At 48.6% G+C, this 15,063-nt stretch overlaps 3 protein-coding genes across 4 annotated transcripts; 1 reads left to right on the forward strand and 2 right to left on the reverse strand.

Annotated features, from left to right (window-relative positions):
• Window positions 1-615: 615 nt before the first annotated feature.
• LOC131210224 (dephospho-CoA kinase domain-containing protein) lies at window positions 616-2,246 on the reverse strand. The gene is made up of 4 exons (XM_058203435.1): window positions 1,892-2,246; window positions 1,463-1,757; window positions 1,259-1,392; window positions 616-1,191 (listed from the first exon to the last, which is right to left on the reverse strand). The coding sequence occupies exons 1-4, from the start codon at window positions 2,001-2,003 to the stop codon at window positions 1,025-1,027; spliced, it is 708 nt and encodes a 235-aa protein (XP_058059418.1). The 5' UTR covers window positions 2,004-2,246; the 3' UTR covers window positions 616-1,024.
• Window positions 2,247-2,486: 240 nt separating this feature from the next.
• LOC131209433 (zinc finger protein ZFP2-like) lies at window positions 2,487-4,740 on the forward strand. Of its 2 annotated transcripts, XM_058202505.1 has the most exons (3): window positions 2,487-2,607; window positions 2,694-4,034; window positions 4,086-4,740. In XM_058202505.1, exons 1-3 carry the CDS (start codon window positions 2,581-2,583, stop codon window positions 4,572-4,574), a joined length of 1,857 nt encoding a protein of 618 aa, XP_058058488.1. In that variant the 5' UTR covers window positions 2,487-2,580; the 3' UTR covers window positions 4,575-4,740. The 2 variants fall into 2 exon arrangements, with proteins under 2 accessions (XP_058058488.1, XP_058058487.1); XM_058202504.1 differs by having other exon boundaries at window positions 2,694-4,740.
• Window positions 4,741-7,069: 2,329 nt separating this feature from the next.
• On the reverse strand, window positions 7,070-13,628 carry LOC131211805 (uncharacterized). The gene is made up of 10 exons (XM_058205427.1): window positions 13,403-13,628; window positions 13,031-13,325; window positions 12,114-12,185; window positions 11,155-11,390; window positions 11,008-11,093; window positions 10,499-10,938; window positions 10,183-10,429; window positions 9,036-10,127; window positions 8,293-8,957; window positions 7,070-8,213 (listed from the first exon to the last, which is right to left on the reverse strand). Exons 1-10 carry the CDS (start codon window positions 13,626-13,628, stop codon window positions 7,241-7,243), a joined length of 4,332 nt encoding a protein of 1,443 aa, XP_058061410.1. The 3' UTR covers window positions 7,070-7,240.
• Between the last annotated feature and the right edge of the window lie 1,435 nt (window positions 13,629-15,063).

A 15,063-nucleotide genomic window follows, 5' to 3' on the forward strand; every position in this document is an offset into this window, starting at 1 on the left:
GACCCTGTTTGGCACAGACTGAATTGTTCTACATTTCGCTCATTCGAACGGAAAAGAAAAGAGAAACCCACACAAACACAGTCATGCGCGATCGTCACCTTTCTCCGCCGCTGGATGCATTCGGATTGCGGAGCAGCTTGAAGGCAATTTGCATATCGATTCTTTTTGGGTTCTTGCATATTTTGTTTTCGGCTACCTACGATAAGAACCTTAAAGTAGATTTAATCGTTGAAAATTGTATATGGTGTTGATAAAGGGGAAACAACAAAGTACCGATACAGTAGTTGAGAGGTTTTAAAATAAAACAAAGGATTGTTTGTTGAATATTCTGCATCATCGAACCTCATACGAGTGAATCATTGCGCCACACTTCGCCGCCACATGGATTGATAAGAGCTAGAAGAAAAAAGTACGTAAATACACAGAATGTTGATGATCTAATTCGCCGCTGCGTTGCTAAAAGAAATAAAAGTCCCATGTTGAGATTCCCTTTGTGGCGTGGCTGTACACTTTTGGATTTCTTTCGCGGTGGCGGCTTTCGCGCAAAACATGACAAAAACGAAGCTCTTCCTATTGTTTTCCAAAGGCTCCCGAAAGGGAAGAAGGTTTAGCTCTATTTGCATCCAATGGGACACCGGATAATCGTGCTTATTTTATCTGCAACTACGTACATCCACAAACACCAACGTGCATACGAACACAGTATTACGATTTCTCTATTCGATTGCAAATGCCATATAAATGTCTTTACCGACCCGGACGGTGGATCCTTCATGCCACCAGACTGCCCTAAACAATGGGAACTCGTTCACTCGAATTGGAATAAAATAGGAAGATACACAAACCATGGGGAAAACAAAAGACAGAACACAACAATGGGGTTTGCAAAGTTACGGAAACATAAATCATCAACAGATTACAACAAATACGATGGCGAACACTGGGAAACCGGACGTAGGAACGTGATCGGGCCGGGGCAACTCGATCCTTCCATCGAGCGCCCGGAACCGGCGACCGATACCGATCAGTTCATGTTGACCCACTTGTACTTGTAGTTCAGAATCCACGCGATGCTGGAAACGAGCAGAGCAGCCGTGGCAAATATTACGCCGCGTATCTTCCAGTGCTGGTTACTGTCCTGCAGGATGGAAAGAATTTTTAACGTCTGCTCCTCGGTGTCCCTGAACGTGCCTGCAAAATAAAATCGTTAGAAACAGTTAGTGCGCTCGCTTGTAGGATAGGTTGCATATTGATTTACCTGAATTCTCGATGACGAAGTGTGACTGCTCGCACTTCAGTTCCAGGGGCATTTGTGCCTTAATACGCTTCGTTGCTTCGGCTTCGGTGTATTTGCTACGATCGATCAGTCGGGCAACTTGAATATCTTCTTCGCTAAAACAAGCAAAACAAATGGACCGTGATTGTACTCGTTTCGTGCTCTGATCGCAGCAAGCAAACGCACCAGGTAACTGTGATGATTTTGTGAATAAAGTTTAGCATAATTCTAGTCTCGAACAGCAGCGGCAGGTCCATCACTACAAAGTTGTGGCCGAGCAAAAAGCACTTTATGACCGATTTGTAGATAATCCGATGTATCTCGGGGTGGGTGATTTCGTTCAGCAGTCTTCGTTTCTCGACATCGTCGAATATTATGCGGCCCAACGCTTCACGGTTCAGCTCGCCGCTGTCTGTGTGGAACACGGATTCACCGAACGATGCCCTAATTTTATGCCATGCCGGCCGCCCCGGTTCGACGACTGAAACGAAGAACCAATAACTGAAATATGGCCAGTCCCGGGGGTTGCGCGCGGTTGCTTATGCAACCAGCAACGATAGACATAGGCGCTAAATGAAATGGCCCGCCTAAGCCAACGGATTAACCGCAACCTACCTTGACGCGCGATTGCATCCGCATCGATGACCGGTACTCCGTGGTCGCGGAATATTTTGGTCACTGTACTCTTCCCCGAAGCAACGCCACCAGTTAACGCGACGAGAAACATTTTAGAACCGACGGCCTTGTCCCGTCGATATCAACACAAATCAAGGTACTGTGCGATTCAAGATGGACAATAGCCTTGGCGCGTGGTCTTGCCGAGGAGTTTTAGTGCCCCCCTCACGGACGAGCTGGAGCAGGTCTTGAAAACGCACCAAATACACGGCGGGAAGTGCACAGGATACAATTAACAGTGAAAATGAATGCGAATTGCTTTGATTAAGAGCAAACTATCAACTCATTTGCTCTATTGCTCCGCAAATCCGATTTGACAATTGCTACGATTTGACAGCTGCAACCATCAAAATAAACCCGCTAAGAGGAGGAAAATAAATCCCGGTACCCAGCTGGCTGCGTGCCTAGTGGTCGCGGTTCCTTTCGCTCCGCCAATGCCGATTGCCAATTGTTTACAAACATAGTGCAGAAAAGTTGGTCGCCGAAAACGTAAAACGCCGAAATTTAAAATGCAGCAACTTTCCGGAGGAGCAGAAGTACTGTGTAAATGGTGCTGCAAAACGGTAGGAGATTTAAAGTGCGTCAAAGACAAGATCGTTGTAGACGGGCGAGACGTGACTTTGCGAGAAATGATCAGAATCTTCAATTTTCCACATGTAAGTCGATTTACCATTGCTTCATTGCACATCGTAACAATGCTAGAGAATCATTTTCCTCTTTTGCTGCTGTTTGAAATGCGTAGGAAGTGGACATATTGGACGACGATGGAATTTGCCAAATGTGTCTGGAGCAGCTCTCATGCTGTTATCGATTCCACGGTGCGCTGCTGAAAGCGCTTTCGCCATTGGAACGATCAAGCCTTGAGGCGAATGGACTAGAGCAATTGGAACGACGCTTTACTTGCGGCATCTGCGACACGCAACTCGCTACGGAACTAGAGCACGCAAAACATTTAAAAATAAGCCATCCGCAGTCACGGTACTTCTACTGCACTCCGTGCCAAAAACCATTTAAAACCAGCCGTGGCCAGTTGCAGCATGAAAGCATTCACCACAGCCCAGCCGAATGCTTCTCGTGCGGTATTTGCCAGCGATCGTTCATCACCAAAACCAACTACCGCAACCACATGCGACATCATAAGGATTTTTTATGTAACTTTTGCCACACGGGATGGTTGTCGGAAGCTGTGTTGTTGGAGCACGTCCGTCTCCTTCATGCCGATCGCCTATTCGCATGCCCGTACTGTGATAGAAAGGAGCGAATGAGAAAATGTCTCAATCGTCACATACGATCGCGCCATCACAAGCAGAGCGGCCATTACTTCTGTGGTTATTGCGGTATCACTGGCACTGGCACGGCGTATAGTGACTTTGAGTCACTAACGGATCACCTACGGGAACAGCACCAAGGCACCGACACGTACGAAGAACTGTTGAGCGAAAGCCTTTTTGCGAAAGAACTGGCCCCGTTGGAATGTGCACAAACGGGCGTGGTGAGCAGGGAGCAGGAAGAATTTTTGCAAAATGTTAACCTCACACGAAACACCAAAGCAAGGGAAACAGCACAATGCATGGCCGAGCCGAAGATTGACCAGCGGATGGTGCTGGAAGACTTTCTAGACGAAGCATTCGAAAACGACGAGATCTGGAAGAAGTACATCGAAAACGGAGAGGAGTATCTGATCGACGATTACGATATCTACTTGGTGCCGCAGCAGGAATCTTGCCGCTATCGGTGTCCACAGTGCGGTGATCGGGGTTTTGAGAAGCAAATTCAATTAACCATCCACCTGGCCGAAGAGCACGATGTGTGCAGCCTGGTGTGCAACGATTGTGGGGCAAGCTTTGCGCGGCTACAGAGTTACCGAATGCACCGGGTCGAGCACATGAAGGAGAATGTTCGCTTCCGAGAAAATAACATCCCGGAGGCCGAGGAAGCCCTGTCTCTTGTGCACAGCAACACCGTCGATTACACGCTGAAGGAGGAGGAAGGCGGCTACCGGTTTACGTGCAGCCTTTGCGAGCGATCGTTTCAGCGGAAACATAATCTGGAGAAACACAACTGCCGGTTCTACAAGGAGCACGTGGGTCAGGGTGGCATGCCAGCAAAGCAATGCCAATATTGTGATTTCCAGAGTCCGTCGGCCAAGGACCTTTACAACCACCAGCGAAGGCACCAGGACGCGAGCCAGGAAAACATCTACTGTACGCTGTGCGATCGTCGGTTCAGTTCCACCTCGGGGTTGAAGTATCACTTGAAGCGTCACACGGGCATCAAAGCATTCACCTGTTTGTACTGTGGCAAGAAGTTTACGGCGAACTCAAATCTCAACGCACACGTCCGGCAGGCGCACAGCGAGCACAAGATGAACCCATGTAACGAGTGTAACGCAACGTTCGCGACAAAGGATCACCTCACTAAACATCGGCGATCGCGCCACCTACAGGAGCGCTCTTACGTTTGTGGTGAATGCGGTAAGGCGTATCTCCAGCGCTCCCATCTCAACGGTCATATAGCAGCCACTCACCGAGAATGTCGTTATCTGTGCCACGTCTGCAACAGTTCGTACGCTTGTCGAAGTTCGCTAAAGCGGCACCAGCTGCAAAATCACGGTTTACAGTGAAATGTGCTGGAATGTACGAAAAAGTATGTAGTTAAGCGTAATTTCTTTCAACGACGAAGCCCCTCACGAGCAACTCTAGATCATCTACGTTCAAGCTGGTCTCTTTCCTTTCGTCTAGTTGTTTTGTTTAATTCAATATATTTTTCTCTTCATTAAATTCATTATCTTTCATTAGCTCCTCTACCTTCTTACATTAGTAATTTCAACTTTCAATTAGTTTGTTTGATTGCAATAGCAAATGATCTGCAGCGAGCGAGTGTTGCTTGTGAACGCTGTTGCTCCACAGTTTTTGTCTGCATTATCCGATGCATTCCACCGTGCCACACGTTTCTCGATCTTGCCCACCCAAATATTTCTTGCATAGAAGTTATTATGCCTGGTTTAAATTACTCTCACTCACGCTGCACAGCATGGCGCAATCATTGGCGTACCGGACAACAACGAGCGTTGTGGCGCATATATAACTAGGAGCGAACTAGTGAATGGTTTGGTTTCGAACATATCATGGATCCGCGGGGGAGGTCCATTGGGAGTGCCCGTTGCGACGGATATGGTACTGCCGTCGGGGATGGTGACAAATACCGGGAGAGTGTATGTACATCGGAAACTTTGAGGGCCGAGTAGACAAGACTCGGACGACTCGGCAAATGTAGACTTATTTCTACAGGGTGTCACATAAAATTACACAACAATAAAAGCAAACGGTCATTAATTAAAAAAAAACTATTAATGGTTGGTTCCCATGTGTTTCGTACTTGACTCGCAATCCTCGAATCACACTAACGTGCGATGCGTTCATCTTAAGTTAACGAATATCTACTACGGATCTACGGCATTGGGACTGTTTGCAATAGAGAGTCGCGGTTAGCTGCTGGATCGTCTTTGGTTTTGTTTGGAGTGAAGTGTCCGGAAATACAAAAAATGGCCCATTCAGCCAAAATACTAGACTACTTGAAGTGGATAGCGGTAAACCATAAACGCTTGTAACGTGATGACTTTTAAGCGCCTCAGAACGGATCGTAAGATCGATTACTATGGGCAACAGTAAGTAGTCGCATTTTTGGTGTTTACTTAAATAAGAAAAAAATGTGTTTCAAAACGTGTTCAGATTCTGGAATGACCCAAAGGGTGGAAGAGGTTAGAATCGAGTTTCGATCGAGTATCACAACAACTGGAATTGAGAACTTAAAATTAGACGAGAGAAAGAATGATGAAAGGGGCAAATTTAAAACGATTAAAAAATCACAAACCGAGTGACTTGTACGCTTAGCTTAGAGACGAAGAAAACCAAACAAAACCCGGCCTGAAGTTTGTACTCTCTCTTATCTACTTATCATCGGTGAGGTTGAGAAACTATTAAAGTGCCTTTGGGAGTTTTACCTGAATGTTTGCGCATGAGTTAGCCTCTGTGCGCGAAATTTTCCTCGTCTACGACACATGTGGTTAACCTTGTAATATTGTGCTACGAGTAAGTGGTGTGTATTCGCCACCATTTCCTATCTTCCTGGTGATCGAGATACTATCAGATCGTTCGGACCGACAAAACAACCTAGGTTAGATATTTTCAATCCGCTCCCAACACACAGTGCTGAGCGAGTGTCAACACGTGTTCTTTTCGACAAAAAAAAGATTAGTTTAATAATAGCTATGGAGAGACAGAGAGCGAGAGCGCGCAATGGAATATCGTTCATTGTGTACCGTTCACGATAAATGCAAAACTTTTACGGGTAGAGTACGATAATCGGAGCATATTTCTTTGCTTCATTGTCTAGTGCGTTCCGTGGAACGGAGTATGATGTTAATTATTGTTTTGGTACCGCTTTTACAGTATTTAATGGGTGTATATATATAAAATTCTAGCTTTCTTTATCATAATGTAATACGCTACCGTTAGACGACTTGCTACAAGTGGTATGCTAATTGGTACGTAGTACGCATCGCAAGTTCGACCAAGTAGAGAGCTGGAGAGAGCGAACCGAAAAGCGTAAACCTTCATTAATCTAACTCTTAGCTTCTCTTCCTATTCTTCCGATCGAGCCCCACCCCGATCAAATTGCTATCTTGCGTAATGTGATCTCGCGATGCCGCAGTCTGACTATGCGACAACTGTTCCCTGTTCCTTGCATGGTGGACTCTCTCGATGGCTAATGGTGGTTTCGGGAGAGTTTAAGTCAATCATTTCTACGGGACTATTTCCAATACCTTTGAATAGTTGGTTACTTTGCATTTTGTCCAAGGTGATAAGAGTTCTTCTCTTTAGAAACGATAAAGTTAAGTGTTAAAAAACGACTAATAATTATTCAATAACATCAACAGATCGTCGTAGTACGACGTAAAACAACTCGGACTAGAAGAAAAAAAAAACGAAGGTAGAATTATGATGGGCAAAAAAATAAACTTACTCTTATCTTACACTGCGTGCCGCTGAGTCTGTTACCGGAAATTAAATTCATTCACTTCGCCAGTAACCCGAATAGAGATTAAAAGGCTCGGGTACATACTGTAAACCTTTCCACGATCACTCGGTGCACCTAATCGGCCAGTAGTGGAAGTATCATTCGAAATTCATACTGAAAACATATTCGGTTAACTTATGACAAATAAGTATTATCGTTTGCTCACAACTGCTTCTTAATCTACTTGCTCTGCCGTTCTCACACTGGTTCTCACACTGTGGTACCGTACACGGCAGTGAACATGGCCCGGGAGCTATCAGTGTCGAGCGAAATGTCCTCCGGGCTAGCCAAATCGACCCGGATCTGATCCAACTGGCTGTCGTTGGCGGAGTTTGTGGCACTGCCACTGTTTAAGTTTCCTCCGGCGCCGCCACCGCTGGTGGTCGTGCTACTGTAGGTGTAGCTGGTATTACGGCGACGGTTTGAAGCAGCTTGTCCCGACCCACCTCCACCACCTCCGCCATTGCCCCAGTTACGGAGTGTCCAGTGGAAGTGTGTTGGTCCTGCGGTGATCGATGACGGTGTGGTGGCTCCGGTAGCAGCAGCAGTAACGGTCGTCGTGATACTTCCGGTACCATTAGTCGAAGGCATCATCACGACGGTGGTGGTGGCGCCGCCCCCGCCGTGCATCACTTCGGAGCCGCCGGTATCACTGGATTCCCCCAGCACGGTCGATGGCATGACGATCGTTACTTCGCGATTGGTACATGGTAGCGTTTCTGTAGCTCCGGCCATCATGTCCATGCTGTCCTTTGTGCCAGAATTGGACGAGTTTTGCGAATCGAGTGAATCGATGCTGCTGTCGATGGCCGCCAACCCGTCAACGCTCAATCCAACCGAACGGCCATGCTGATGATGGTGATGACCATCAATGTGATCGCCCAGCTCACGGAAACGCATGATGGCTTCCTGGTCACCTTGACACTCCTCGATCGAGCGCAGTATCTCCCAGCACAGGTCCGACTCGACCGGTATCGGTTGGTCCGAGTCGCGATTGTAGATTGATATGGCGATGTGCACGGGGTGCGGTATGGGCAGCGGTATCAGCATCTTATCTGCCGCGTGCTTTGGGTGCTGTTTCCGTTTCCATGGTTTCCAGCTTTGTGTTTTCTGCTTCGGCGACGGGATCGGAGAACGTCGTGCGCGCACGCGCGGTGTTGTCAAACCGGACGAGGATGTGTCACTGCAAAAAACAATATTTTATAAAAAGTTAGTTTAAAGTTGAAGGTGTACGATCGGCATTGCGCTGCACGTCTACTCACTTTCGTTTTTCTGCTCGCCGAGAGTTGATCATAACGCGAGATCGCGGATTGAAGGCCGACACTTCGAGGTACGGTGAGTGCACCTGGATGTTACCGCGCGGTGCGTACACATTACCGAGCAAGTCCGGCCCATTAATGCCCATAATGTCGCTCGTGTTCTGCACCATTTCCGTGTACCGATACAGGTCGAGCTGGGCGTGCGGTTCCAGCTTGAACTGTGTGTCGGTGTCCGAGAGCGGCGTAAGAAAGTCGAGACTAAATATGTCCGCGTACAGCATTCCGGCTAAGCCGGCCCAATCGCCCACCGATAGGCCCTTGGCATCCCAGAACTCTTCCTCACTGATCGAAAGCCGGGCAATGACGTGCGAAGGGTAAAATTTCTCTAACATGTACGCCGATTGTTGGATCACAATTTTCAACTCCATCGTGTTAAGTTTGATGCGAGACTTGACTGCGGTCGTTAGTCCCGTCTGTAGATCACGCCGTCGTTTCTCGAGCTTCTCGTGCAACGATGCCATTAAATCGTGACCCTCGCGCTCGAGCTGCCGATAGGGTCCAACTGTTTTCGAGAGTTGCGCCGAGAATGGGCCGAAGCATGCTTCCACGAACTGACTGAAGTCCTTCTGCGGTTGGCAGATGATGGTTTCCATTGAATGCTGGTAAGCCTGCGAAAGGATTTCCATAAAGCAAGGGTTGTGTTTGTTTGGAATCTTTCTTTAGCCTATGCCTCTCCACATCCATACCTGGAGTTCGTCAAGTTCCATCTTTGCCTCGAACGCGGCCAATGCTTGCTCGGGCTTGACCGAAAAGTAGTAATCCAATGCCAACCCTGGTCCGGCAATACGACGCACCGCCAAACTGTCGCTCGCCGGTACACGGCCACACTTTTTAATGAACAGATGGAAGGTGGCCGCATCCCAAAACAAACGCACCCAGTACCGGACGATGCCGACGAAAAATACCAGTACCGCTATGGCTGGGCAAAGCAGCGAGGCAACGGCCAACGCGGCCAGCGGTTGTATCAATCCCTGGAGGAAAATATTCCACCCAACGGCTTCCAGCAAAATGCAGTACCGATTCCGGCGGCTTTCATCCGGACAATCGAGATCGTAGAACAGCATCATGTAGAGGTGCAACGTTACCGTAATGAATGGCATCCAGAGCGGTGCGGCAATGGCGAGTGCAATGCTAGAAGCGCTCACAGCCAGACAGAGCAACGGAAACAGGATCAAAATAACCAGCGACCCAAGGAAACCTTTTATGAAGTAGTTGTACAACCGGTTCAGGTGCCGTGTCATGCCCTTTCCAATGAACCCGGTGTCCGGTTCCGTTTCAAAGTGTGTCCGAGCTTTGGAGATGTGACGCCACAGTTCGACCAACCGCGAGGTCATCGTTTGTGTGATGCTTGTTTTACGCGGGAACAGCGTACCGTTGACCTGCGAGAGCTCCAGGTCAGCCATGAAAGGCTTCACGCAGAACAGAGCGCGAAGCCCAAGCGGACTGCACCAGGGGACGATCACGCCGAGCAGAAACATGATGTTCCACGTCCAGGTCCAGGTGCGCTGGAACAGGTTTAGCAGGCGCCACATCGGCCATCGTGTGCTGGTCGAACGAATGAGCTCCTTCTCGACCAGAAACACCGGCTGACTAGGGTCGGAACGGGGAGTGACGATCGAGGTCGCCTGCTGACAGATCACGGTCGGTATAATTTCCGAGTGGCCTTGAAAGCTGCGCCGTATCAGCCAGGACTTTGGTGACCAGATCCGGCACGCCCACTGGAAGTTCCGGGTGGGTGTTTTGGCATTTTTCAGCTCCTTCAACAGAACGGGTTCTCGCTGTGGACAAATCAGAGGTTAGGTTCGCTTGGCGCAAAAGTAGACGTTTACTTACCTCCTTCATAAATGCCAGATCACGGCTGAGAAAGTACACCGTTTGGTGTAGATTGTGCTTCTGGGCCGTGCGCAGCGCTTCCTCGTGGGCTCCCCAGGTAATTTTGGACAGCTTCGTCTGTTCACCGGTGTTCAGTTTGGCCCTTAACCACGGATAGACACGCGAAAGAACCGGATGCTGTTCCTGTAGTGTTCGTTCCATTTCCTCGCGCGATTTCTTCAGCTCTTTCTGTATTTTATCTACCGCTCTGAAGCAACAAAAAACACAATACGGTATACGACCAGACACAACGCTTTAACGCTTCTTCCCAACATACTTGTGCATGATTACGACCGACTGTGCCTGCTGTACCAGCAGCTGAGGGATATTATCACCCAGCTCGGCCAGATCGGTGTTGGACAGAATGGAGGTGTACACACGTTGCAGGTATTCCTTCATTACCGCGTCGTTCACTTCCTCCTCAATTTCCGCATCGGACATCTTGCGTTCGCGCAGCTCCGTGATTAGTCGTTCGCGAAAGTGCAAAAACCAACCGCGTGTTTCCTTCTCCAGTATTCCGACCAGGATTGGCAGTGCCCGACGCATCGTGTCCTTCGAGAACAGGCGTAGGTCAATATCCTGTCCCTTCGGTGTCATGTACAGATACGGTATCGGCTGCGCCTGGTTACAATTCACATCGAACTTTTCCATCGTGGCACGGCGCAACTGGTGGCGCACGTAACTGCACAACGAGTCTAGACAGTCTTCATACTCACTCTGCGGAAGAGAAAAAGATGGCAGCTCATCGAATTGAACTCTCTGCGGTCGGTCCCCGGTCGTACTTACTCTACAAACTAACTCTGCTACCAAAAACCGACAACGTTCTTCTTTGATTTTATTATCTAAATTATGCGCTAGCAGCGAGGGAACGCCTACCGAAGAAAAGACGCACAATATAGGCGCGAGTGGTTTAAAACGGCATTTGGCTCTTACCTACGACCATATCGACCAACTTGATCAAACCTTGCAGCAGAGCGCGGAACGCGTGCGCAACGGAAAAGAAATGGCCGGTCAATCGGCCCTTGGCAGTAATGACGATGAAGCGGGCGGAGAGCGCCAGATCACTTAACAGCGAGTCCCGGGTCCTTTCCGAGCCTTTCTGCAGGAATTGTGACAGGCGCCAACGGTGAACTTGGCCGGGAAAGTTTAGGCTTGGTACCTCGAACTCACTGCAATAAAAACGTCGCACCGGTATACGGCGAAATGACTTTGGTGGTCGAACAACTTTGCCTACGGTACGTTTCTGGCACACACTAACATGCGGTGGTCGGAATTCGTAATGCAATCAAACGAAAGTTTAAATCACACGTCTAGGTCTACAAAAAGTACATCTGAATTTTGAAAAGAGCAGATACTAGGCTTTGATTTCTCGAAAAGTCTACGTAATTTAAATGATAGGCAACACTAGGCAAGCGAGCGGGACTTTCACGAAACGGTTGTGGGATGGTATTCGAATTCTTTGCCGATTGTACGTTCTGTTTTCTGTCGGAATTCAAGCTACGCAATCCACGGGGGGGTCACATAAATGGTGCAATTTTAACGGAAAACATATCGGAATTCGGGTGCATGGTAGGTAACGGAGAACAACGGGTCGTAAGATTGATGTGTTTCGTTCACGAAGACATACTGTTTTCACTTTTATATGTAAAATGATTCCCTTCTTCGAAGAGTGGTAGGTTGGCTAACTTTTCAAGTTGGTATTAATTAAGTCTACTCTTTAAAACATAACAGACACACACACACACGCATCCTACAGCAACGGATATTTTGTGAATATTCAGAATCTTCGATCGAATGACGCGGAACACGAAATTTATAACAAACAAAACACGTAGTAAGTCAATAGCCAAGAACACACTAGTACGTCTTACAGATAAGTCGACAGCATTTACCCAGTAAATCGTATCGTTTCCAATTGTTCCAAATTCAATTTTTTCGGTTTCCCAAATTTGTCCTTTTGCAAGCTTTCAATGAAAATATGTACAATACACAATAAATGGTTTTTATCAACTTTTGTTTAGTAACGGTACGATGCACACCAACAAAAAGTGGGTGAAAAAAAATGAAATTTAAGAATGCAGACTTAACACAACCGAAACGTGAGTGATGAAACGGGTGAAGATGCATTGCAGTGTGTGACATGATAGTAAATTCATACTTTATGAATAATTACTGAAATTATTGATAGGATATTTTCGAAAACAAATGGACACACAACCGAAATAAAAGAAAAATAATAAAGAATGACACAAAAAAAAACTTATGCAACACAAATCTTCTACAACGAAGCTCTCCACCATAGGCCAAACTTCAAAATACATTCAATCATTCTTTTCAACTATTTCCCACACGGGCCACACATTGATAGTTCGTTTAGCGATTAGCCTGAATTAATCCTTCAAAGATTCTAACGATGGAAAGCTCACGCCGTAGAAGAGTTTGAGTGAAAGAAAACTCGCTCCGAAAACGTGACCAAAGCGGGCAATGTGTACTCATCCGTGACGGAACGGAAGCTAAAGGAGATTTGTTTCAATTTAAAAGCCGTTAAAATAACGGCAGCGAAAAGAAGAATAACGACAACAAATGACAACCCGGAGTGGAGCGCGGGCGGGAACCATCGAAAGGGCAAACTGCCCTGGACCTCCTGCCCTGCGGTTCACTTCGTGTCGGGAAACCCTTTCCATCTGGGAAGGCCAAAGCAAAGGCGAACCGAAGAGAAGAGCCAAATGAAAATTTAAGAACCAACGCATAACGCAGTAATCATGAACCGGGGGGAGACACCCGCACACGCTTGGTGGTCCATACTAACCCACGCTCACGTAATGACCGCAGCTGGGCGCTGGTCAGCAACCGGGGTTCACCGGTGCCATCTGCTGCGACCGCATCCAGTTCGTCGAATGGTGGCGCAATGAAAAGATCGCGCAGATTGATTGCCCGTGACTTCCGGTTCCCGGCGACACTGCCACCGCCGACAATGACGGTGCTGTGTATGTTGGCGTTGCTTCCTCCACCACCGGGCATTAGTGCCGCCCCGTGGCCACCGCCACCACCACCCCCATTGCCAACACCACCGCCAGGGCTGATCGAGAGTGGTGTCGGAAGGTCTACGAACGAAAGAAAACATTAACACGTTAGCCAGCGTAACCAATGGTTACCGAGGTGCTTTCCCAAAACGACTCACTTATCGGAAACGTTTTCCAGTGGTACAGGAACTGCTCCGCAACGGCCTTGATGTGCTCGATCAAGGCCTCCACCTCAGGTGGCGCACCGATCAGGTTGATCTGGAAATTGACCGGCTCTTTCTCCGGCGGCAGTAGCGAAGTCGGGCGCACCAACACCGGTCCACCACCTCCTCCACCGCGCTGAGCAACCGTCGTTGTCGTCGCCGACGTTGTCGTGGTTGTCATGGCTCCACCATCACCGTTCCGAGCAGAGTCGTGGATCATCTCGCGCAGAGTTTGTGCCTCCGAAACGGGTTTTCCAAAATTTGGTGAACTCCGCCGATGCCGAGGCCTAAGTTTAGCCTCCGATTGGTCGTACCGAAGACCGATTGGGACCAGAGTGGTACGCAGATGGCGGCTAGCTACTACAGCGGTGCTATGGCTTAACTATGTTTTCGCTATGCGGCAGACGGCGGCAGTAGTGCTGGCTACGATAGTCCGGGCGGCAACGGATGGCAGACATTTGTACTATTTTGCTGTAGTTTCGTCACTCGATGCGCGATCCTTGCTGTCCCATTTCACTTCCAGGTGGTTCAAGATCTGTGGAATCACATTGTCCAGCCCGGTCCTGAAAAGAATGTGAACACATAAAAAGTGGTTAATTTTAAAAAATGCGTATAAATTAAACATCGTGATAATAGTTTTCCGTTCCATCCATCAGCAGACTCTGGAGTAGGCTGCGCCTGGCGAAGATGAAAGCGAAATAGATCGCCCGGGTCGGGTGCCAGACCCAGAGAACGTGATTCGTTTCCATTTCAATCCTCCATTAGGGAGGAGGTCACACATAAAAACCATTTCGCATCTCGTGTGCCATTGGTCTCCATTGTGGTTCACGGTCCGGTGAGTTTGTTTCCATCGTGCCACGAAGCGAAAAGGTTCCCGTAGAACGCTATTACTCAGTGTGCTCGCGCTCCGTTGGTCAGCGCTCCATGTTGGGGAAGGCAAAAATTCCACATACCAAAGCGCATCCGTCCCACAGGCTTCCTCGGTGCCCGTTCGGTGGGCCCCACACCAAAAATGGTGTCATTAAATGAAGTTTAGCCGGTGAACAAGGAAAGTGAAAGAACACAGCACCCAAGCACCAAACACAAACCAGCCCCCAATTTATGAGCGCCCGTATGGGCGCCCCACAAAAATCGATATCCATCTTTGGCCCCAATATCGCGTGCGCGCGGGTCGGGTGATCCTGGCCACCAGCAACGGCGGCACCGGTGCCTTTTCCTGGTGCCCCGCTCAACGGAGTACGTCTTGCGCTGTCAGTGGCCGTCACCGGCAAATAGGCGGGCGCGCCCGTTCATAACGACACGGTGCTGTGGCCGGTGTGCGACTCTACCGGAACACACGCGCAAACCCCGGAACAAATGGTGGCAGCATAGTGACGCAGGGCAACGACGACATGTGGCCATAAAAAAGCGCGTCACACCTGAACGACGCTGCCGAGTTCACCAACAAAAGCGAGGGAAAAAACATGCACCTGGCCCCGCTGCTGGTGGGCTGCAGTAATTTCTGCATGCTTCTGGCACGCAACACATTCGTCCCGTATCGAGCATATTGATCGTCGCCCGTGGCAAACAGAGTGAAAATGAACGTTTCCCCGATTCCTTGGCCACCCGAAGAGAAA

The sequence above is a fragment of the Anopheles bellator genome, chromosome 2 (genome assembly GCF_943735745.2).
Source record: "Anopheles bellator chromosome 2, idAnoBellAS_SP24_06.2, whole genome shotgun sequence".
NCBI classification, from domain to species: Eukaryota; Metazoa; Arthropoda; class Insecta; order Diptera; family Culicidae; genus Anopheles; species Anopheles bellator.

Bases quoted from the DNA above. Each gene is read 5' to 3' on its own strand.
- LOC131210224 (XM_058203435.1), bottom strand. From the start codon at position 2,003: ATGTTTCTCGTCGCGTTAACTGGTGGCGTTGCTTCGGGGAAGAGTACA. The intron at 1,758-1,891 runs GTAGGTTGCGGT...TCTTCGTTTCAG, and splicing joins GGATGCAATCGCGCGTCAAG to TCGTCGAACCGGGGCGGCCG. The intron at 1,393-1,462 runs GTGCGTTTGCTT...TGCTTGTTTTAG, and splicing joins AAAATCATCACAGTTACCTG to CGAAGAAGATATTCAAGTTG.
- LOC131209433 (XM_058202504.1), top strand. From the start codon at position 2,581: ATGATCAGAATCTTCAATTTTCCACAT. The intron at 2,608-2,693 runs GTAAGTCGATTT...TGAAATGCGTAG, and splicing joins GAATCTTCAATTTTCCACAT to GAAGTGGACATATTGGACGA.
- LOC131211805 (XM_058205427.1), bottom strand. From the start codon at position 13,628: ATGACAACCACGACAACGTCGGCGACGACAACGACGGTTGCTCAGCGC. The intron at 10,939-11,007 runs GTAAGTACGACC...TCTCTTCCGCAG, and splicing joins TAGCAGAGTTAGTTTGTAGA to AGTGAGTATGAAGACTGTCT. The intron at 8,214-8,292 runs GTGAGTAGACGT...TGTTTTTTGCAG, and splicing joins CGGCGAGCAGAAAAACGAAA to TGACACATCCTCGTCCGGTT.